General features: G+C 42.4%; 1 protein-coding gene across 1 annotated transcript; it reads left to right on the top strand.

The window, feature by feature from the left end:
• The first annotated feature begins 381 nt into the window (after positions 1-381).
• On the top strand, positions 382-17,504 carry TMPRSS3 (transmembrane serine protease 3). The gene is made up of 13 exons (XM_084288438.1): positions 382-493; positions 1,559-1,700; positions 3,518-3,628; positions 4,452-4,568; positions 5,689-5,812; positions 6,932-7,057; positions 8,043-8,086; positions 8,813-8,978; positions 10,499-10,668; positions 12,482-12,577; positions 13,679-13,821; positions 14,840-14,992; positions 17,391-17,504. Exons 1-13 carry the CDS (start codon positions 476-478, stop codon positions 17,409-17,411), a joined length of 1,431 nt encoding a protein of 476 aa, XP_084144564.1. The 5' UTR covers positions 382-475; the 3' UTR covers positions 17,412-17,504.
• The last annotated feature ends 5,262 nt before the right edge of the window (positions 17,505-22,766 follow it).

A 22,766-nucleotide genomic window follows, 5' to 3' on the forward strand; every position in this document is an offset into this window, starting at 1 on the left:
GTAAAAGAAGTGAAAGAGGAGCAGCATCTGCCCAAGGACCTTGTTTGTGGATGAGAAGAAGCACCTGGTGCTTCTGCCTCCTGCCACTCAGGGCTGCGGGCAGACTCCTCAGCTGCACGATTTCTGATAAAAGATGATCAAGCCCAAGCTGGTGTGGTTTAATTTCTGTGGTGTTTCTTTGCTTGGGAGGTTACAGAAAGGTTTGCAAATACTGCAATATTACCTTATGCTCTTTCACTGATTAAAACACATGCTGAATTTTTATCACCCCCTTTCCATAGCCGTGCCATCCAGGGCTACCTGATACCCGTCCCCGGGTTGGGTTTCACAGGCTGCCTCCACAATGCTGCATCTGATCAGTGACTGAATGGGCAGCCTGGGGGAGACCTTTCCAGAGGAGACTGGCTTAGCAAACGTGGGACTTCCTTTCGGCTTCTTTTGATAATGAAGAGAGAAAACAGTTTTGCTTTAAACTATGGCTTCTCAGGAAGAGGTGAGTGAAGCTTTGGGAGGGTGTGATGTCCTCTATATAAGTGACACATCTGTGTTTTGCTCTCATGTAGTGTACTTCTCAATGTTGCTCTACTTCCAGATGAACAACTTATGCACCAGTGACAAGTTTTTTAAATATTTAAAAATCATGCACGGCAAGCTGTCCTTTTCTCTGCCTTAAAGCTAATGGTTTATATGTAAAACTTAATTTATGTCCATTGAAATATACACTGAAATTTATCAAATGAAAGTGTAGAAACCTTATTGCAGTGGTTTGCTGAAAGGTGAAAAGACATTCCAGGTGATTAAAGATTTGTGTCACCAACAAAACGCATATACTTTGCCTAAAATGTGTCATTGTAAACATTTTCTGGGACTGACTTTGCAAGCACCTATAGCACTTTTACAGCTTACCAACTCCACTGTCTTTAGCAAGCCTGGACCTATATCACACTATTGTGAGTTCAAAAACATTTGTCACTGATAGTGTTCAGAACTGGAGCCAGAAATTAGAACTTCAAAACTATTTACCGTAAGTTCTCATGTAGCCCATTTTAATAATTTTTTCAGTGTGTAGTAGGTGATCAAATGTTTTCTCGGGTAAAATTCAGTAGGCCCATGCATGAGGTTGCTGACGGGTGCTGTACAGGTGTCATGTACATCTTTCTCTTGTTTCTGATTGTGATTAAGGAGCACCTCACAGGGAATATATTGAAATTTAAGGGAAGACATCTCCAGTATAAGTTATTTAAATTAGCTACAGTGCTTAGATGAACTTGAAAATAATTTAAATTCAGTGGTTTGCTGGTTAATTAATTATAAGAGCTTCTCTCATGGAGTACATAAAATTTTATGAATTCATTTATTTTGGGCAAAAACAGCATTCTTGAAAGTGTCTCCCTGGATTCACTTTGTATTTTTACATTCAAAAAAAAATTAACAAAGAAAGCATGAAAAAAAACTAAATGTTCCTTCTTATAATGAGGAGGCCATCAATTTTTTTAGGGTGATAGAAAAAAATGCTTAAAAATTGTCTTTTTTTTCTTTTTTTCTCCTGTTGATCCAGGCACAAGAGACAAATCCCACTACTGGAAGTCTTGAAATCATCTCTGTTGCAGAAGATGAACCTCCAGTACCAGAAATTCACTTTTCCTTCAAAAGATTTTTCAGCATACAAGTGAGAGTTGACCCCAGTGCAGATGGATCTGGTAGGGACATGGCATAGCTTTGTGACCTTTGTAATCTGAACAGCTAATGTAGCCTTGCAAAACTACGCTTGCACACTCATTCAGAGAAAGCAATTACTTAGAGGAAGAAACACAACCTCACTCCCCCAGCTGTGAGATTTGCCACCGTATTAGCAGGTGATGACATCTTGTGTCTGCTTGCATGCACAAGTGTTTTTCGCAGCCAGATTATTCAAACACTTCAGCCACATAGAAAATATTTGCCCACACTTTTCTGACATGATTTTCAGTGGATTATTTGAAATTTTATCAACTTGGAAATCAAGACCATTACAAAACGCGAATATACAATGTATTGGCCTTGGAGGAATAACACCAGTGTTTGCTACTTCCCATAGGTTTCACAGCAAAAATACCCAGTAACTTCAACAGAGGCAGGATGAGCATCAAGGGTGAAGATGAAGCAATTTAATTTTACAGTACATAGCTAATACAATTATCTAAAATTTTTTGCATACTACGTACCAACTCCAGTGTCAAAAACAGCTATTCAGCTGCTGCTGGGAGGGGCTGGGTAGGCTGGGATTTACTTGCGATTCTATAACCACTGGGAGACACTAGTCATCCTTGACTGATTTTAAGTTTCTGCTTATCTCAGACTCAAAGCTTGAAGAATAAGTGGGTGAAGAGCTGCATGAAATAAAATTGAAGAAAAGGTTCTGCCATCTCTTTTGTGTACTTGTGTGTACAGATGAGAGAGCTGTGTGTGCTATTTTCCCATAGTTTGCACTTTGAATATCAGAATACATTACACACAAGTGAACCTTTCATTATTTTCATTGGAATCTGTTCTCTTCCTGATTCACAATGCTGCTAAGTTGAGGTCAATTATGGAGGTGAACAGCGAGCAGGACCTGCTCATGAGATGTATTCGGCAATTACTGTTGGTGTCTATTTTAACTTTAGATGTTGGTGTCTATTTTAACTTTTAACATATTTTTTCCCAAAAACTCAATCTCAGCCTTGAGCCAATACTTAGTTCTCTCCTTTTCTTTATAGAAAAACCTTGGCCATATCACCTTTTCCCACAGTTTTCAAGCTATCTTATAATTTGGAGGTCCTATTTTTGCAACTATTTTTTTCTTACCATTTTCAATTAACCTTGCTTCAAAGTCCAAAAGCAACTTTCTTCCTTCCTGTCTTGAATACTATTTATTAGCTAGTCCTCTCTTCTTTCCAGTATGCCTGCTCATGTTTGAATCTTTAGGACTCTGGAGGAACAAAGTTGGTGCATGAGGTAGTACGGAGTGGTCAGAGCAGCATCTGAAAGGGGCTGTGGCTGGAGGGAGCACCAGGATCATGACTTGGTACAGGCAAGAATCAGATGTCACACACAGGAAAGGTCATAACAAGGAGAGTTCATCCTTTCATCCTCATCAAACCAGTTCATCCTTTGCTGTTTCCACTTAAAGAGTTTATTAGCCCATTTGAGTGTTCTGAATTCTTCAGCAAGTATATCAGTACCATGCGCACAGGTTTGATTACACAAACAAAGCAGGTCAGAATTTCATTTTTCTTCAGGGTTTCATGTTTTCAAGAGAGGTGTTTGCATACTTTTAAGGCTCTCAGTGTGATATAACTCATGATAACCAAAACTGAGAGCTCACGCTCTTGGTGGCATTGAGGACAGAGCAATCAAGCTCTGTACGGGTGTGATTCAAATCACAAAGGGCAATGGGGCAGTTACAGCTTCATCTAGTTGAATGTTAGATAAATCTTCACTGCAAACTCAAGCTGTTTTAACGTCACAGAATCTGTTGTCTCTGTTTGGTTTCTAGGAGATATCGAACCACCTTCAATGTGCCATGTTTTAATCTCCCCAAAATACCTTCCATATGTTTGTGTTACAACCCTTCTAGTAATCCTAGCAGTTGCCATTGGCCTGGGTGGTGAGTACAATTAGTTATTCATTAAGTTCTCAATTAACCATTCAAATTCTTAATTTTTCATGAGCCTTCTACTTAGAATTGAATTAAACTGCAACCGTGGCATGCTTACTGAAGTAAAAAATCTTGTTGTTTTGATGGCTTTAGATTTTATTTACATGTATGAGTAAAATAGATCTACCATTCATGAGAGGGTTGGTGTAATATTTAGGACATAAGGCAACCTCCTGCCCTAAGAAATCTTTCTTCAGTCAAATTTCACTGATTTGTCTTAGGTGGTGACCTAAGAATTGAGAAACCAATTTAATGTAATGTGCATAGTTTTGTCCTGTAAATCACTTTCTTTAAGTTTGGTTTCAAAGAATTACCAAACTTTCCCCTACAACAAACAACCTCAATGAAGGAAAGAGAACAGGATGAGCTCAGTTGTGGCTGGAAAGTGTGACCTGCCCAGGGGCTGGTGCCAAATATGTAGGTGGCAGAGCGGTGCCTTCACATCTGCAGCTGGGATGAGCGAGGGTCTTCTTGCTTTGCTGGTGAGGAGCCAAGGCACACAGAAACATACCCTGGAGTGGAATGTAAACTGGGGTAAGGGAGCTGTGAAGGAGCCAGCATAGACAACAAGGCCTATTCATCCAGCATTTCATCACTAATGGATGAGTTTAGCAGCACTGTCAATGTTCAGGTTGTATTTCAGAAGTTCCTAGAGAACAGGAGCTGCCTTTTCCTCAGCAAGACAGAAATATTTACAGATAATGAAAGCCAGAAGTGCTAAATTAATATCCAAGTGTGTTTTCATCACCTTGTTTTCTTTCATTCTTGCTAGTCCAATACAACTGCATTGGGAAGTTTCGCTGCCGGTCATCCTTTAAGTGTATCCAGAAGTCAGCCAGGTGCAATGGTGTCTTCAACTGTAAAGAAGGAGAGGATGAGTACGGATGTGGTAATTCAGATTTGGTTATAAATCCCACCTACCTCCTCCTGTAGCGTTTGGCATATTATTTAGAGATATGTGTTGTAAAGAATTTCAGTGAGACAGAGGAAGATAGAGACTGATGGATTATCTAGATCAGGACTTAAGGGGAATGATCTCTTTGGGGTATTGATTTACAGCTTATGAGAAATCAGACTGCTTTTAGGATAAATGTGATGGTTGCTGAACACTGCTACTGCCATGTTGAGCATAATTCTCAGTTAAAAGTCTAGATGTTGTTTGACCGCTAGCACTTCCTCTGTTTGCAAGGCATACTTCACTGCATTACAGCATGCGAATATGTATATACAGCACTCTCTGTGTTCACTGTTACACAGTTGTGCTGTGCCAGTTGTGAAGGTTGCAAAAGCCTGTTGTTGTCCTATGGGATGTGGAAACTGGCTTTTGTGTGCTGAGTACTGTACCATTTGCTGTTGCATGCGTGAATGTATTTCCCCACACACGAGTTTCTCTTTGTAATGGTTTATGACATTGCAGGGCATTTAAAATGGTCCCTCCTTGTCCTGCGCTGTAGAAGGTGACTGTGGTGTTTCCAACAGCTAGAGGGAAAGGATCCCAATGTTTGGGAATAGCAGAACTGACTTTTACATCAGTGTACTTGTAATTGTGAGTCCTGCACCTGCTGTCGAGGAGGCAGCATGGCTTGAAGTGGTGTTATCTCCCCATCGTGGCTCAGCTCCTGCCACCAGGCTGGCACAAAGAGCCACCTGAAGGATACTTGCTGGCAGTGGGGCACAGACAGTCCCTGCGAGCTGGGTTCCCAGCCCGTGCATCTTTGCTCTCCCCAGCCCCTACCTGCCCATCAGCTCAGATGTTCCAGCCCCATTGCAGCAGTGGGAAGGGTGCAGAAACCTCCATGGGAGCCTAGGGGCTGTTGTTGTTTTAAAAAAAGAAAACATAGGAAAATTCCATCAAAAGATCCAAGTGATAAAAAGAACAAGTAGTAAAAACTGCATGAACCAAGAAATGTGGATGCCACAGTGGTGCATTGCACGGCTGTGTACACGTTGTGTACCCAGAGGTAATCCTCTGCAGCTCACTCAGGGTTTTCTTTCTCTGCATCTCAAAGTCAGGCTGAGTGGCAAGAGAGCGGTGCTACAGGTGTTCACCTCTGGATCCTGGCGAACTGTCTGCTCGGATGACTGGAAAGCAGAGTATGGAAATACTACCTGCAAACACCTGGGTTTCTCAAGGTATGAATGTAAAACAGAAGAAACTTTTCCTGACATTCTGAACAAACTCTGAGGTTTGCAGTCTTTCTAATGAAATCTTGTGTTGGTCTGGGCTATAAAAGAAAAGTGACTTAACAATCTGCCTTTGTGAATAGTTGAGTATTCAACAACATAGTTGAGGAGGTTGGGTTAGTTGGTTATGTTTGAGGAGGTTTGGGTTGATATGGAAATAGTCCTTAATATTTGTGCATCAAAAATGACTTTTACTCCTCATTTACTCCTATAAATCCTAGATGACAGCTAACTACAATGATTTGGTTAAATCTTCCCTATGGGTTGCAGGTACCTGAATCCTACCCGTCTCTCTATTAACTACAACCTGTTGGAAAAGCACTGAACAATGTATGAGCATTTTCCATTTCTTTCACTTCCTCAGCAGAAAAATTGTATTTAGAATTGGTGTCATTAAATCTGCTACGAAATGCTTTCCACTTCCCTTACTGAGGCCCAAGCTAGGTCCACCTTGTGCTAGGGGAGAACCTGATGAGGCAGTTATCACAGAATCACTGAATAGTTTTTAATGGTCTGACCTGATTCCTGGAAAAAAGCACCATTTCTTTAAAAAATTTTCACACAACTGAGAAAGAGTTTGGAGCTGTGAGTTGCGTTATGGTGGTGTCACATTGATTTCTGCATATTATATTTGCAATATAAAGCTTCTTTGAATATGTTCTTTTTGCCTTTGTGATAAGGTACATCTCAATTGCTCAGTGCAACAGACAAGAAAAAATCATCCTTCTTCCTGCAAAATATAACTCTAGGAAAAGGAGACAATATGCATTGTTTCAGGAAATGTGCCAAGCAGTTACAACAAGAACTTTACCACAATATTAGAATTAAAATTTACCCTCTCTATCAGTTCAATGCCTCTCAGTATGTGTGACTTCCGCACCTGATTACGTCAATAGTACACACACGTTACAGAAAGGGCTTCTTGGAGAGGGTAGGATTGCTTTACCAAGTGTCAGAATCCGGTCACTGTGGTTGCTGAGCTGGATTTTCACTAGAAGAAGTGTTGAATTATTCAGAAGGATTACTGAAAGTCTGTCTGACGGAGCTGTGTTTATGGTTTATTTGCAGTTATGTGAGTTCAGGTTACCTGCCAGTGACTGCAGTCGAAAAACAGTTTCAAAGACATTTTGTATCCCTCAGCCACTGGTTATCAGCTGATCAAGTGACGTCCCTGCACAACGCAACAAACCTGAGGTACACTTCATCTTCTTGGTTGAATGGCAGAAAACCAGGCTGTTTCTGTAATGACAGGAAGAGAGTAATTAATAGAAAGGGAACTACTAATAGTTTGAGATTGTTGCCTATTTTTTCTGGCATGCAGTCCTTCATAAATGAAACTGCGACAGAGGCAGTTCAGGCTGGGGGTTAGGGAAAGGTTCTGCACCCAGAGGATGGTCAGGCACTGGGACAGGCTCCTCAGGACAGTCAGTGGTCATGGCACTGAGCCTGATGGAGATCAAGAAGAGTTGGATAATTCTCTCAGACATAGGATCTGATTTTTGTATGGTCTTCTGTAGAGTCAGGAGTTGGGCTCAATGATCCTTGTGGGTCCCTTCCAACTCGGAATATTCTCTGATACCGTGGTGCTATGATTTGTGATGTCAGGAATCATAGACCATGGTTCAGTAGCAGTTTAGTTGAAATACTTATTAAAAATCCAATCCAAGGCCCATTACATTCAAACACAGGCTTTATAATGCTCTATTTGAAAAGCCTAGTTGTCCCATCATTCCTTTACAGCAAATGGATAGACACCAGGCACTTACCTTTCTCTACTGTAGAGCAGTTTCTTTCAGTTTACATATTCCTAGATACTTCCCAGTGGGCATATGAACCCTTTATGTTGCATTTCTTTATCTTGGCAGCTGCTTGCTTTTCTTAGCTAGTTTTCTCTGAGAAGCAATCTATGGATCCAAGGAGACTACAGATCACATTCTGATGAGCCTCCCCTCACAGAAGGGTGAACCACTCTTCAGCAGGACAAAATATGATCTGCAGACTCCCAATGGTGTCTAAGCTCCTACCTTACTCCAGCTAAATGTCTTAAGTAGATTGGATGAGTATATGACTTTGTGTCTCTCTTAATATATGGGTTACATATATTTAAGTGCATACAACTGTATAGGAAAAAATGGTATTCTTAAACTGGAACTAATACTGCACTGTCTCTTCATCTTAGAGAGGAATGTACTTCTGGCAATGTAATCATCTTAAAATGTTTGGGTAAGCATCAGCAAAAGTGAAAATAAGAAAATAAATCTGTCCTTCTTCATCTACTGCAGGGCAAGAGGTGGGAAGAATTGTATACAAAGGGGAATAACATCAGTTTTTCACACCCAAGAAAATATTGAATTTCTTACATAACGTTTCAAAGAATTTCAGGAAGCTGAATAAGCTGGCAGGGCAGATTTGGAGTATTAGGCAGTAGGAGCATTTTGGTGAGAATCAGAATAGGAAGCAGACATTTAAGGATTGTGAGTTCGGTCAGTGGGCTGATACCATAATTCCAACTCTTTTCCAACCCCCCCTGCCCCAAATTGCAATACAAAAAGTCAAAAAACAGCAGCAAAAAAATCACCAAGGGAGATGAGAGGCTTCAGCCTGCTTATGTGGGTTCCTGGGCACCTATACATTTCGTGGGCAGAGCAGTGGGTTTCATGGCTCAGCCGAGCACTATGTCTGCAGGAGAGAAGATGTGAACTCCATAGTCCCATATCAGCTGCCAGGCACAGTGCTGCAGGAACAGGAGGGTGGAGATGAGACCTCTGGGGCAGCCCCAGACCAAGACGTGGGCTGTAGGGTAGGGGATGGGGATGGAGATGGGCCTGAGGATGGTCCTGCTGCAAAGACCACCTGGTCTTGGGAAAACTGGGAGGAGGAAGGCTCAAGGTGACAAAAAAATGTGTGTCTGTGTTTCCCCCATAAACCATAACCTTTGCTTTCTGGCAGCATGTGGGACACGGGCCAGCTATGGGCCACGAATTGTGGGAGGAAACGCATCCTCCCCCCGTCAGTGGCCCTGGCAGGTCAGCCTGCAGTTTCACGGGCACCACCTCTGCGGAGGGTCCGTCATCACCCCTCGCTGGATCGTCACGGCTGCCCACTGCGTCTATGAGTAAGTCCTGAATCGTGGTGTCCCACTGACCCTGCTTGCAGTATATCTTTGGGCACACTACAGAAAAGGGCTCAAGCACTGTGCTTTATTATCTTCATAAAAAAAATGCAGGAGAGATTGGGTTATCCTTATTTCACAGGGTTACTCCTCAAGATTTAAACCATCTCTCCTTTTTCTTGCACGAATGCAAATCTTTATGAAAAAGAGTCTCACCAAAAAGTGATTTGAATCAAAGGGCCCAGTTTTCAAATATTCTGGGTACTCCCAGCTGCCTGGGAAACCAGCTTAAAAACCATAAATGCCAGACTTTAGGAATCTAGATCAGCAACTTTTCTATATTGCATGTGAATTAATAGCTTGGGAGGTTTGTACTTGACTGCTCTGGTACTCAGAAGATCCAAACTAAATCACAAGACTCTTTTCAATTTGACAGGATCAAACAGCTGTAGTTAAGAGTTATAGTGTGCTTAATGCCCTTTACCACGTATTTTTTGAAAGACTACTTTGAGGTGGTCTTTGAGGTATAAATAGATGCTAAACAATTGTTTAGACCCTTTGCTGTGTAGTAATACACATGGTCTTATCTTATTTATAATGAGGGCTATTGTCTGTTTTTGCAGTCTTGTTTGCTGCCTGTGATGCAGGTGAGCTCTTCTAGTTCTTACAAGCCCCAGAGCACTGTCACCAAAACCATTTAGGCAACTAAAATGGGATTCATCTGACCAGTTCTAGGTGCCCTCAGCATGGATGCCCTCTTCCAAGCAAGTCCTCTGGGGTGCTTTTATATCCAGTGGAGAGCGGATACAGGACAGGCAAATCCCACTCCTAGATTCTGTTTAGAGCCCTGTGCTGCCATTAAAACAATTACTTAGGTGTTAAGCATTTTAGGACTTTTGTCCCCAGCTTTGTCCCCCACAACCCAGTTGGCTGTGATGTGTTCAAAGGCTGATGGAGATGGGAGCTGGCAATACAGCCCATGTTCCTGGGGCCTTTTCCTGGCACCACCACTCACTTACAGATACCATAGGTGGGGTGAAGCCAAGAGGAGAGGAGCTACTCACATGCTGGCAGCTGAACAATGGGGCTGCTCGTGAGCTGGGGACAGAGGCACCTTTGAGAAGGAAAGGCTCTGCCTTGAAAATACCTTGCCATGAGTGCCAATTCAGTTTGTCTAATGGGTGAGCAGAGGCATGCCAGGCTGTACCATCAGCAGCTGTGGGGTCACATAGAAAGACAGACGGTTTTCTTCAAGGTATACCAATGCAAAGCTCTCATGTATTTGTAAGAAGTTGCACAGACAACATGTCAGTAAGCCACTGTGAAGCTAATATTAGTCACCTTTTCTGTGTTTTTGAAATTAAATGCAAAACATAGCCAATATTAGTAGATCAGTAAGCCAGTGCAGTGGACTGTAGTTATTTGCCTGCAGAGATTGATGTGGTTTGTAATCTCAGGAGACACGCAGAAAAAATGAGAGTTTTCTTGAAGGTTTCTCACCCTCTCTTACCTCTTTGTTTCAGCCTGTACTTGCCGAGCTCATGGAGCGTGCAAGTTGGTTTTGTGACTCAGCAGGACACCCAGGTTCACCCATATTCAGTGGAAAAAATTATCTACCATCGAAATTATAAACCCAAGACAATGGGAAATGATATAGCACTGATGAAACTGGCAGCACCGCTTGTTCTCAACGGTAACTTTTTCTGCGAGCTTCCACTTGACTTTCTCACCTCTCTAGCTAAGAGTGGGCAGGGTCTTTCCTAGAAGAGAAAAGGAAATTCCTTAGGTCTGACCCAGGCCAGCTGGGTGCATCCTCTAAATGCAATGAGAGAAGAGCAGCAAAGAGGTACTAAGAGTGCTGCTGTGGTGGCAAGGCAGGGATCCCTGTTGAAACGACATGGCCATGTCCCCAGTGCTCCCACGTCCCCAGCCATGGGACAAGTCTCATCTGCCCCAGCAGGTGCTAGCCTCACGTGGCAGCAGAAAGCCCTCTCTGACCCCAGCATCAGGAACTCCTCTGTGCTCCATTTCCAGGCACACAGAAGGAGAACGTGATCACAAGTGCTGCAGAAAATTTCCAATCCATTCTGGTATTGGCTTGCTGAAGGCATTTAATAATGGGCAAACATTAACTTTAGTCTTTCTAAATTATTTTGCCTATCTAAAACAAACGCCCCACCTCATTTTTTTTGGACGTCACGGAGATTTTTATGTTTTTGCTGTCCCTATTCCTGTGAGCACAGGGAGGTCCAGAGGTACCCAGAGCAGAAAATCAAACTTAAATTTCAAAGAGAAGTCAAAACAATTCATACATAATTATGTATTTAAATTAAAACCACTCAGCAGAGTGCCACCTATAGCTGACACAGCTCGTGAATGGAAATTATAAATAATAATATTGTGTGAATGTAAATGATCACCCACCAAGACCAAGGGGAGGCTGGCTCTCTCTGACACATCTAGATTGTCCATTCCTTAATCAATACTCTTGAAATCCTTCTAACATCCAGTTTAAATGAAAATTCAGCTTGGATTTATTCTATTTCAAATCTCAGCTACTGTTGTTTAATTTTGCTCAGGGTCAAGTTTGTGAGGCTGCCAAGAACAGCAAAGTCTCTGCACCTGAGCTGGGGGCTAGGGGCAGCCAGGGAGGCTCCACTGTGGGGGCTTGATGCTTGAAGCTGGGACCATTGCATTCTGGAGAACTGAAGTGCTAGGAATTACCCACTATAATCACAGGATCACAGGATTTTCTAGGTTGGAAGAGACCTCAAGGTCATCGAGTCCAACCTCCAACCTAACGCTAACAGCCCTCCACTAAACCATATCCCTAAGCTCTACATCTAAACGTCTTTTAAAGACTTCCAGGGATGGTGACTCCACCACTTCCCTGGGCAGCCTGTTCCAATGTCTAACAACCCTCTCAGTAAAGAAGTTCTTCCTAACATCTAACCTAAAACTCCCCTGGCGCAACTTAAGCCCATTCCCCCTCGTCCTGTCACCAGGCACGTGGGAGAACAGGCCAACCCCCACCTCGCTACAGCCTCCCTTGAGGTACCTAAAAAGAGCGATAAGGTCACCCCTGAGCCTCCTCTTCTCCAGGCTGAACAAGCCCATAATGTCGTATCTTCCCTCCCTTTGGTGCTGTACCACCACACGAGGGACCTTTTGCTGCCATAGCAGCATGCCATGGGGGCTCCGTTGCGCCTGTCAACTGATTACAAGGTGTATTTCTTGTTTGCTCATTCATCATTTTACTGACATCCCAACACCTTCTTTATTACTTCCTGCTTGAAACAAATGAGGCCTGGCGTAGGTGTTGTTTCAAACTTTGGCCACAAAGCAAAAAACTTACAGGACTGCCAAGCTATTTTATGTGGGGACTGGATGGTTTTCATAGTAAGTTCGTGGCAAGACAAACCCTGAAAGTTTTACTCAGTCATGTAACTTTTACTAAATTTAAAAGCTGTTCTCTCTTCTCTCCCTCTCTCTCTATTTTTAAATAGGTCACATAGAGCCAATTTGTCTGCCTAATTTTGGTGAACAGTTCCCAGAAGGGAAAATGTGTTGGGTGTCAGGATGGGGAGCAACTGTTGAAGGAGGTATTTTAAATGTCTGCTGTTAATTTCAGTACATTAAAACATCTCACATACAGTAAATAGAGGATTTGGCTGGAGCCTTGTTCAACATTCAATTTTGTGGAATATTGGGGGGGGGGAGGGGGGAAGATGACATTCCTAAATTTTATGGTCATCCTAGAATGGGAATTCATTCTTTTACATGGGGGCAGATGAGGTAAAAGTGCTGTACAAACTCTTATCGCAAGGAATGGATGGGCATGCTCTATGAAAAGGATGAAAACCACAAATAGACAGCAGCACCATCCAGAGTGTTGTACTGAGACCTCAATCAAACTAGCTGTGTTGTTTATAACTTCAAGCATTGAAAGCGGAGCATGAAGGCAAGAATCAAACATTCATTTTTTTTTCCAGTGAAAGCACGTATGTATTTTCAGGCAGGTTGGATGATAAAGAAATTGGATTTGTGAATAATGTTACAACAAAAAGGGATTTTTTTTATTTTTAGCATGACTCACGGGTCATGTTAGTCAATAATAAATATTGAACCACTTTCAGTTGAAAGTGCTTGAATTCTCAGGTCATTATTTTCTATTCATTCTTCATTTGTCTCATTTAAAATGTTCCCGTTGTTCAGAGAACAAGAACAATATTACCTGACCTACAGATAATAGCAAAAGGTGGGAGAAAACAGAAAGCAAGGTTTACAGCATAAAAAAAGTTCTAAATTGGAAGAAGTCATTCAGACTCTCGTGAATACTTACAAAATAAATCAGATATTTGCAGATGTCGAATTTATGCACTAGTAATAGAAGAGAGTGCCCAACTAGCTTTTAAGATCACTATTGTCATTGCTTATTTAGTTTGAGGCAGAAACATATGGCTTGCAGTTTTTTATTACATACTGTGATAATTTCCAGCTCTTTGCAGTCATTAGTTACTGGAATTTGTAAGTGATGAGACATCTGGTTGCCTTACTTGTATGTTGTCATTTTAACTGCATTTCTTTCATCCTTGCTTGCCAGTTCTTCACATACTAAAACACCTTCTGTGTATAATTAGAGATTACTTTCAAAGATAGAGCTCTCGTTTGTTTGCTTTTGGTTTTGTTCTGTTTTTGAACAGGTGATACATCCGACACAATGAATTATGCAGGTGTTCCCTTGATTTCTAACGCAATTTGCAATCACAGGGATGTCTACGGTGGGATCATAACTCCGTCAATGCTTTGTGCCGGTTTCCTAAAGGGAGGGGTAGATACCTGCCAGGTATGAAAGTTTCCAAACTGCAAGTGTGCTCATTAACAGCAACGATGGAAAAACATGAGTGATAAGCTATCAGAAGGCACTCCCAGGCTTTTCTTGGGCAAACATTTGTTCTTGTGCCATTTACTCCATTCACCATGAATATATAGCACTGACTGTGCACACATTCATATGCTACAATTCCCTTCTTATATTTCTTCTGTGGACCATATCGGCTACTTCTGAAGCCAAATTTACTTAAGATATTTTTTAATTCCTCATATGTGCTACAGTGTGGTACCATCCTTTCTTTGCCCTGGCTATGGCCTCTGCACTGCACTGAATTGCACTGGGAACAGCTCTGGAGAACTGCAAGGTGCAGAAACCCTGTGGTGAAAAGCAGCCAAAACATTTATCAGAAGAGAAGCAAAGTGTGCAACTTTAGAAAAAGTAGAGGCAGGGGGAAGAGGAAAGGGTTTGAGTAACTCAGAGGCTTGTCAATAACTCATGCCTACTCACAGTAATGCAGGATCACCAAGCTAATTGTGGATGAAGGGGAAGGTCTGTGGGGCACTTCATGTTCCCAGAGTTACCTAGTCGCAATTACATGAGGAACAAGATGAAACCAAGGCATGGGGTGCACTGGTTGTCATTGAAACACCTGTTTGCACAACTTCCCCAGCAAGGTACCCAATACCAGAACATTGTTGTTGCCAGCAGACCTGCCCAAAGGCAGCATGCTCAGTGTATGGTCCTACTCTTTGGCTCTTTCTGAATTCCCTTTTTAATTTCTGTTGTTGTGGTGGCTTGGATATTGTTTCTGTTGTACTGTATCCTAGCTGGGGAAAGAAAAATAGGATCTAACAGTGTCCCTAAAAGGTCACCAATTTCTGCTGTAACATATGCTTATCCTAGGACCCAGAGCAGAACGGAAATAGGAAACTTTGAGTTACTGGACTATGCCTCTCCCCTCACTCTGCCAAACAGATATTCCCATCCTTTTCTGGGGCACTGACATTTGTTTTAATTCTTTGTCCTCCAGGGAGATAGTGGGGGCCCTTTAGCGTGCGAAGATATGAGCATCTGGAAGTTGGTGGGGACCACCAGCTTTGGAGTGGGCTGTGCAGAAGAGAACAAGCCAGGCGTCTACAGCCGAACCACCTCCTTCCTGGACTGGATACACGAGCAGATGGAGGTGTGGTTTTGCCCTGTCTCCATCTCTAGCTGTAGCTTTGCTCCATGTGTGCCATGCAGGGTTCAGCTCCTATTTGTCATAGCTGACCGGTGCTGTAGGGCCATGTGTGATCTGAGAGCAAATTTGTCCTGTGGAAGCTGAGGGGGGAGAAATAAACTGGAGAGTGGGGAAGGGTGTTGGCTGGAAGGAGAGGAAAGCAGAAGGAAGGAAGTGGGGGGACATTACAGCCACCTTCACCTGCCCCAGGTGATTCACAGCTTACAGGTATGCACCTATGCACAGGCTCTTAAATTTTATTCTACCTTCAAGACAAAACCATCCTAATCACCAATTAAAGTGTATGTCCCATCCTCCTCCACCCTGGTCCTCACAGGCAGAGGATCCAGCACTGCTATTCCAGCACCCAATTTGCTGGAATGAATGAGTGAATTAATGAATGAATGAATGAACAGCACTGGGGCTATGCCAGCAGCAGCAGCAGCACAGCCCTCAGCCCCAGCTGTGCTGCCATGCTGCCACATGCTGGAATCACTCCTGCCCTCATCTCGTATGTGAAACAGGTTAGACTTCCTCCTCAAACTGAAGTGCTAATGTCAAGCACTCACAGACAAGGAAATTCCCACCGTGAGATTACATGCACAGTTAAAGTTCAGTCCTCTGTCTATATACTGTATGACACACACTGTTTTCACAGCCTATATTACACACAAAGGTTTATGCTATCACATGCACATCTGCCACACAACAAAGCTAGAGAAGACAAGATAATATGCCCAAAGCTTTAAGAGCTCTGATACTCTTTCTTTCTTTTTTATTTCTCATGCCTGTCCTGTCACCCCACCCCCGTTCCTCCCCATATCTTTGGCATTGTGTTCCCCCACATCAAACCATAGGTTGTAGAAATGGCTGATATTTTGCACATGCAAGAGAAGTGCAAGAATTTTGTATGAAAATGTCACATCTAATGAAGTAGTCAAGGGAAAAAAAATACAGCTGAATCTTTGTTTAGCTAGAGGTTAACGTTACAATTTTTCACAAAGACATTCTTCAGATTAAACATTTATTTATCCCCCATAAAAAGGACTTTCAGTTGTACCACAGAAGCACAGACACTTTTTAATACAATGAAAGAAACCAAAAGAAAGTAAAGGTAATATACCTTTGAAAACAGGACCAAGGGAATGGCAGTCCTGATCTGCTGTTAACTGCTATTGCTCACTGTGGATTGGGATTCATTTGATCTCTTCAGAAGTTCTTCTCCTTTCTTCACTCTAAATTAGCTCTTGTAGTTAAGACTCAACAAGGAGAAAGTGATCCATTTTGATCTAAGGGATGCAAAACTGCAAGATAAGGAATTTAGTCATCAAACGGTTTCTTTCTGGAAATTGGCTTTATAATTACTCACTTTTCAGGGCCAGTCATCTAATGCAGAGCATGATCAAAGAGGAGGTATTTGTGTTTTCTGATCTTCTGTTCCCTGGCTTAAAAAAACGAGTAAAACATTTATGTCTCACAGATTTTCAGGAGCATGATAATATTTTGCTAATGGCTTTTTCCCTTAAGTGCAAAGGGAAGTTTTTCATTGCTTTCCTCTAGGTGGTGAAAATTAGTTGGTGTCATTTAACAAGATGTTTCTCCAATATTATGAGCAGAATTTCTCCTGTCTCCATTCTGATGATCAACCACTAGGGAAGGAAGCAAAAAAGTTTATAGTGCTAATGGGAGTGCCAGTGACCTACATACATTACTGAGATATACTGTGAAAGGTTCCCAGCCCAGATGAAAAAAAGGAAAAAATGAGAGAGAGAGAAAGAGAGAGATCAAGAGAGCAAGAAGGAAGGAAGGAAGGAAGGAAGGAAGGAAGGAAGGAAGGAAGGAAGGAAGGAAGGAAGGAAGGAAGGAAGGAAGGAAGGAAGGAAGGAAGGAAGGAAGAAAAAGAAAGAGAGAGAGAGAAAGAGCAATGGAACAACTAAGAGGAAACAAAATATACTCCTTCAAAGCTTTCTTAGTTCCCTGTATGCACTTGTCCCACATGCAGTGTCTGGCACAGTCACTAATATATTCCTCCTTCCCCCATAGCCATATTTCTTTACGAATCATCTATTCCTGTCTCAGCCCATGTGATGCTGACAGTCAGTGAACCCAAGTGGTGACAGAAGCTGATGGCGTTCGCTCAGGTTCACAATGCTATATGACGGGAATTAGACCACATCTATTTTGAGGAGCTGGTGTATTTTTGTGAACAACAAGCATTGCCAGTCCTAAGGCAGAACTGGCTCCAGTAGCCCCCTCGTGCCTTTGGTGACTGTAGTACAGTAAAAAAGGCCATTCCCTTCCAGGGTTCAACAGGCAGCAACGTGAATGTTTGAATAGCTGCATAATTTCTTTTGTTTTCTAGAGAGAAGAGCTGCAGACCTGAAGGGACTGGCAACTTGCTGGGATTCTGAACACCCACGTCAAGACGCAGCCCCACAGAAGGACCTACTGCACTCTTCTGGATGTCTGTTCTGAGCTGTGTACCTTCATGGGCTACGTTTTACCATTTCTTTTTGGTACTGGTAACTGTACTTAATGAAAACTGTTGCACATTCATCTTCTTTTCGATGAAAGAGGCAGTTTCATTCTGCATGATGGACAAAAGCACTTACTGTCACCTCCTAATTTCACACAGAAGAAGTGCTAAGACTGATAACCCAGAATGCTGCAATTAAGTTTTGCAAGCACCATGGGTAAAAGACTACAGGAACTTCAGATCAGGTTGCTTGTTACTATTTTGGTACTTCCCTTCCAAGAACCAGACTATAAAAAGATATTTTTTTTTTTCCTGAAAGTATTCATGTATAAGGCCCATACTGTGTTGCACAGGGATTTTTTATAGACATAAAGCACACAAGAAGTGAGCAGCTGGAAATTTTGGCCCACAGTTGGCAAGTACACTCAACTTCTGTTAGAAAAAAGAAAATCATTGGATTCTAGTATTTTATCATGTGAGCAAAATCCATAAAAATTGCATGCTCTTGCTGTAAATGGCTTGGAAATGAGCAATATATAGATGGTAACTGTACTGAAAAAATCTGAGATTACTGAACAGTCCTAAAAAGAAGTGAAACTTCTTTACTGTTTTTTCCAGGCTGTAAAGCCAGTCATTGCTCTATTTATGGTGTACCACACAGTACAATACCCACCGAATGCTCCCAAGCTCACATCATGGAGTACGGCTCACTAAGGCACTCATACTTAGTTGCCTTCCCTGTTTTCTCTCCCTTTTTCTGCAGACATAGATAGTGAGATCCCACACCCTTTGTACCCCCTAGTGACATCAGTGGTGCCGGTGAACTGATGGCAGCAACGCAAGTATTTAATTTGGGGACAAAATATCTGAAGTGCTGCTGTGGTTTCCTGCTTTACAAGCCATTTTAATGCAACAGCCTCTTGTTAGTTTGAAAAATGTCTTATCATTTTGCATTTGCTCTTTGTAAAAAAAACTGGGATGCAAGGTATCAATGTAGAATTGAGTGCTAGGGGCTGGATAGGCTGAATAACAGATAATGTTGTCAGAGCTTTTAAATACCGGCCAAAACTGATCTTATCATCTGATCAAATGCTGATGATATGCTTGAAATGTGGTTTTAGAGGCAGTTCTATTTGCCTTTAACTCCGTATCTGTATCACAAATGTCATCCATCACCGCTGCAAGAAAGCACTAGTGAAATCAGAACTGTGTGCTGACTGCAAAGCGTGGGGTGAAAATTGAGAGAGAACAACAAACCATCATGAATGGGCAACCTCTCTTGTTCTGTGGATGCTCACTTCAGTCTCACGGGTCACTGCACTGATACCTTTCACCATGGCAAAAGGAACTGCAGTGCAATGTGAATAACACTTCCAGAAACAGCATATTGGAAAGAAGAGGGAAGCATCATTGTAAAACTGATACGAAAGTTGGAACAAAATGGGAAATTTCAACTTGACAGAACTGTGACAGCATTAAAATGAAGTATGTTGAACCCTTGTGTAGCTAACAGCTTTTTTTTTTGGAAGAGTTTTAATGCTCACTGTTTGTAGACATAATGCTTTCACAGCCCCAGTATGGCTCATGTTTTGGTATTATCAGCAGTTGGAGATGAGGGGACTGCTCTTAGATCACATTGTAGTAATTTCATGTTTCTGAAAACGTCCCTGAAAATTCCTTTTGAACTCCTTCTGTTTCCATAAAAAGACTGCACAGTAAGCATACATTGTAAGCCTCCTTTATATTTAAGAGAAGTCCAATGTAAAACACAGAAAGCTGGAGTCTTCTAGACAAGAAACTATGTTATCCCCTAAGTCAATGACCATTACTGATGGGCAGACCTAGCCTAGGCTCTCAGAGCTGCAAATCTCTCTTCTGATTTGTTTTTCCCCTTGCTGTGGCATCTTAGGCAGAGGCAGAATGTGGGTCTCACTCTATAAAGCTGGATTTTCCTCCCCCTGTTCATGCTTTTAACAAGCATGCTGGAGGTTTAAAAATGAATTTAACTACAGTACTAGCATTTTCTTTGCACTAACCCAGGTGAAGATATGTGGGGTCTTAGGACATTTGCTGTGGGAATGGTTTTGTGCAGAGATGGCCATTGCCGTCTCTCTTCGATTCAAAGAGAGGTAGGATCAATGAGGGAGTCTCTACAGGTAGTCAGTGTTACAGCTGGAATGAACTGGTAGACGGTAAAGGAACTTCAAAGAGGTGATATGAGGGTAGGTGACCATGCCCATCCTTTTCCTTGTATTTTCTTCTTCCTCTTCAATGAAAATAATTAGCTACACTGCATGTGTATGCACAGAGGCCTGCCAAACTAGGTAGGGGTGAAGGCAGCTCTCATTTAACTCACTTTGATTAGGAGTTTCATGGTGAACACCTCGGAAATATTTAAGATCTTTATACTAGAGGACTGTATACGTGTATCTGCTACATTATTAAAGAGGATGATGAAACAGCTTCTAGCTTGTGAGCTCCCATCACTGGTTAAAATAGATGCACTGGGAAAGGATTACATTACAGTCATAGTATCCCTTAGAAATACAACCTGCCTGTTGCATCACCTGTGGAGCAAACTTCCATCAGCAACAAGCATTAGACTCTCAGAAAATTCATCCAGTGTATAACTTCCAAGAAATTTCCAGCACATGAAAAATAGTATTTTTTTTTGTCCATCACCTGTTCTTGTCGTCATGAGAATTGTCTGGAAATTGAGATAAAGCTGATAAGATTGGATTTTTATTCAATATACACTTTTTTTTTTTTTTTTTCCCAGATGCTCTGATAACATCATACAAATAAAATCTCTTGGCCAGTTTGGAATTTTTTTCTTTTTTGATCTTTTATTTTTCACTTGAGATGCCTAAGTAAAAAGGCAATTAGGGTAAAAATACAGAGATTAGTTAAGAACAAATGTATGAGTAAGCAAAAGTGTGTTCTGAGACTTTACATGCTTTCACATGCTAGCACATCCTCCACCAGGAAGCAAGCACTGCACAGAGAAGGACGTATGCAGCAGAGCTGGGCTTGTAGGGGCTTTCTCATTGTGGAGATTCTTATAAGGCTGTAAATGCAAATACACAAATTGCACACTACACTTACAAAAAGAACAGATCTGGATCATCCAATTTTTGGTGGTCTTTAGCATCCACCATCTAGGTGCTGCACTGTAAAACCTGCTGTTGTGGTGACAGGCTTAGGTCGATCACTGAAGGGTGAAGGATACGTTCTCCAGTATCTCCGTGAACGTAGTGCATTTCAAGATACACAGCTGGAATTTCTTTTATTCAACAAACAGCCCCGTGAGAAGCAGTATCACACCTGTAGGGTGCAGAAAGCTGTGATTACATAGAGCACAGTAAGAAACAAGCTTACTTCAGCTGTTTAACTTTAGGGAAGGTAGAAGGAAGTGTTTCTTATCTCAGATGAAAGAGCACATTTGATCATTGCCTTTAATCTCTGTTTTTACTTATTTTACAGGAGTGGAGGCTTCTGAGTTCATTTTCTTGCTTTTGCCACTTGCTTTCTTACTGGTGCAGCTCCTGTCCCAGTGCAAGACAGCAAGATTGTGTTCCCAGCATTGACATTGGTTACCCAGGCAGGATTTTGAATGCTTTGCTTCAAAATTTGTCGTGGGAGAAGTAAAAACATAGCTCTGGGTATTGCAGAAAACAGTCATACCAATTTTTGCTGGTTAAAAGAAAATTGACTCTGAACCTCATTCATTTTTCTAAAGAGCACTTTGGTAGTTGCCAGTCTGAGCAATATGAATATATAAAGCACAGTGGACATGTGGAAAACAATTAATGACAAAACCTGCTTTAATTCCTTAGCAGAGGCCTAAATGAATGGAAATTAGCTGCAGCAAGTGGGATCCTACCCTGCACACCTACCATTTGAGGACTGTTTCCTGCTGAAGCTGGTGCAGGAGAGGTTAGTGGGATGCTGGGGCAGGCTGTGGATCTCCTGAGAAAGGATGTGCTTGAGTGGGTCCTGCTGAATGAAATTGAAGTGGCTGCCCAGGGCAATTGTGGGGATGAGGCCTTCTTTTCTGAGGTGTACATTTTAAAATAGATAGGGTCCCCCAATAAAATATGGCCTATTTTAAAATAGATACGGTTATTCTGCAAATAACCAGTTTCCACCCATCTTTGCAGACCACCTCTCACTGCCCCTTTACATCAGGTGTTCCCCCAGAACAAGCTGTCCTCCTAGGGCACCAGAGCAGTAAGGGCCTTGGCAAGGAGCTGCATCACTTGAAGCTATGAGATGGCTTCAGCGCCCTGTGGCTTGGCCTTGGTCCTGCATGCAGGGTGGGACCTGGGCACTGCTGGCCCTGCTGTCAGCTGCTTTAGCCACCAACACTACTGGGACGGTTTTGCAGCACTGGCAGTTTGGCCACCCAGCCTTGGCACTGCATCATCCATCAATGTCTCTGGTGATATACAGGTCACAGGCAGATCATGGCAGCTCTACCACTGCTGTGTGGTGGCATTGCTGTTGTTCTCAGGGCTTTGTAAGCTTTGTAAGCTGAGTACGCTGTGATCAGCCCTTTACTCTGAAAGCACACGTTTTGCATAGAGGGTCGAGTGGAAGGGGCCCTAGCTCCTTTTTATACAACTATGTCACGCTGTGTCATGCTGTCACTTCTTTGAGCATCCACATCCTCAGCAGCATCGCCTCCGTCTGCAACCGATGCAATATGCTCAGGACGATTTTAAGCCCACAGCAGATGGCAGTATACATCAAAATTTTGCCTATGGCCTCCATTTAAAAAATAAAAAACAAATAAATGCCAAACTGTCTGGTGCTTTGACCACCAGAAGTGGTTAATGAGAAGAGATGGATGGTCCCAGCTGGGGAGAGGTGATGGGGGAGTTGCCACTGCCTTGTCAGAGGAGGGGACCCCCAGATATCAGCAGGGTGGGCAGCGCGTCCCACCTTGCTCGGGTCTCCTCTGGTCGTGCGAAGCTGTGTGGCCATGCTGGGACACCCAGGAGACCTAGGCTTTCTCTTGCTTTGGCGTACAGGATATATTTTAAATATTGAAGGACTACAGCAAAATAGCTGTAAGGTGTCACTGTGGAGCTGCTGGTAATCCAGAGAGATCTGTAGAGCAGCTTATCATCCACATCTAAAACTACCTGGCTAGACTATTCCCAGCTGAGTCTGAAGCTGTAATTGAACAATAACAATGAAAATGTCCCCTTTCCCTACAAAATGTTTTGTGTCACTCACCAACAGCAGAAAGAAAAAGGT

This window comes from Netta rufina, assembly GCF_964035555.1.
Source record: "Netta rufina genome assembly, chromosome: 1".
Lineage (NCBI taxonomy): Eukaryota > Metazoa > Chordata > Aves > Anseriformes > Anatidae > Netta > Netta rufina.

What these genes read in the sequence shown, in the direction of transcription:
- TMPRSS3 (XM_084288438.1), top strand. An exon ending in CACAACGCAACAAACCTGAG is followed by an intron (nt 7,058 to 8,042) that starts GTACACTTCATC and finishes TCTTCATCTTAG; the next exon opens with AGAGGAATGTACTTCTGGCA. An exon ending in GGGAGCAACTGTTGAAGGAG is followed by an intron (nt 12,578 to 13,678) that starts GTATTTTAAATG and finishes GTTTTTGAACAG; the next exon opens with GTGATACATCCGACACAATG.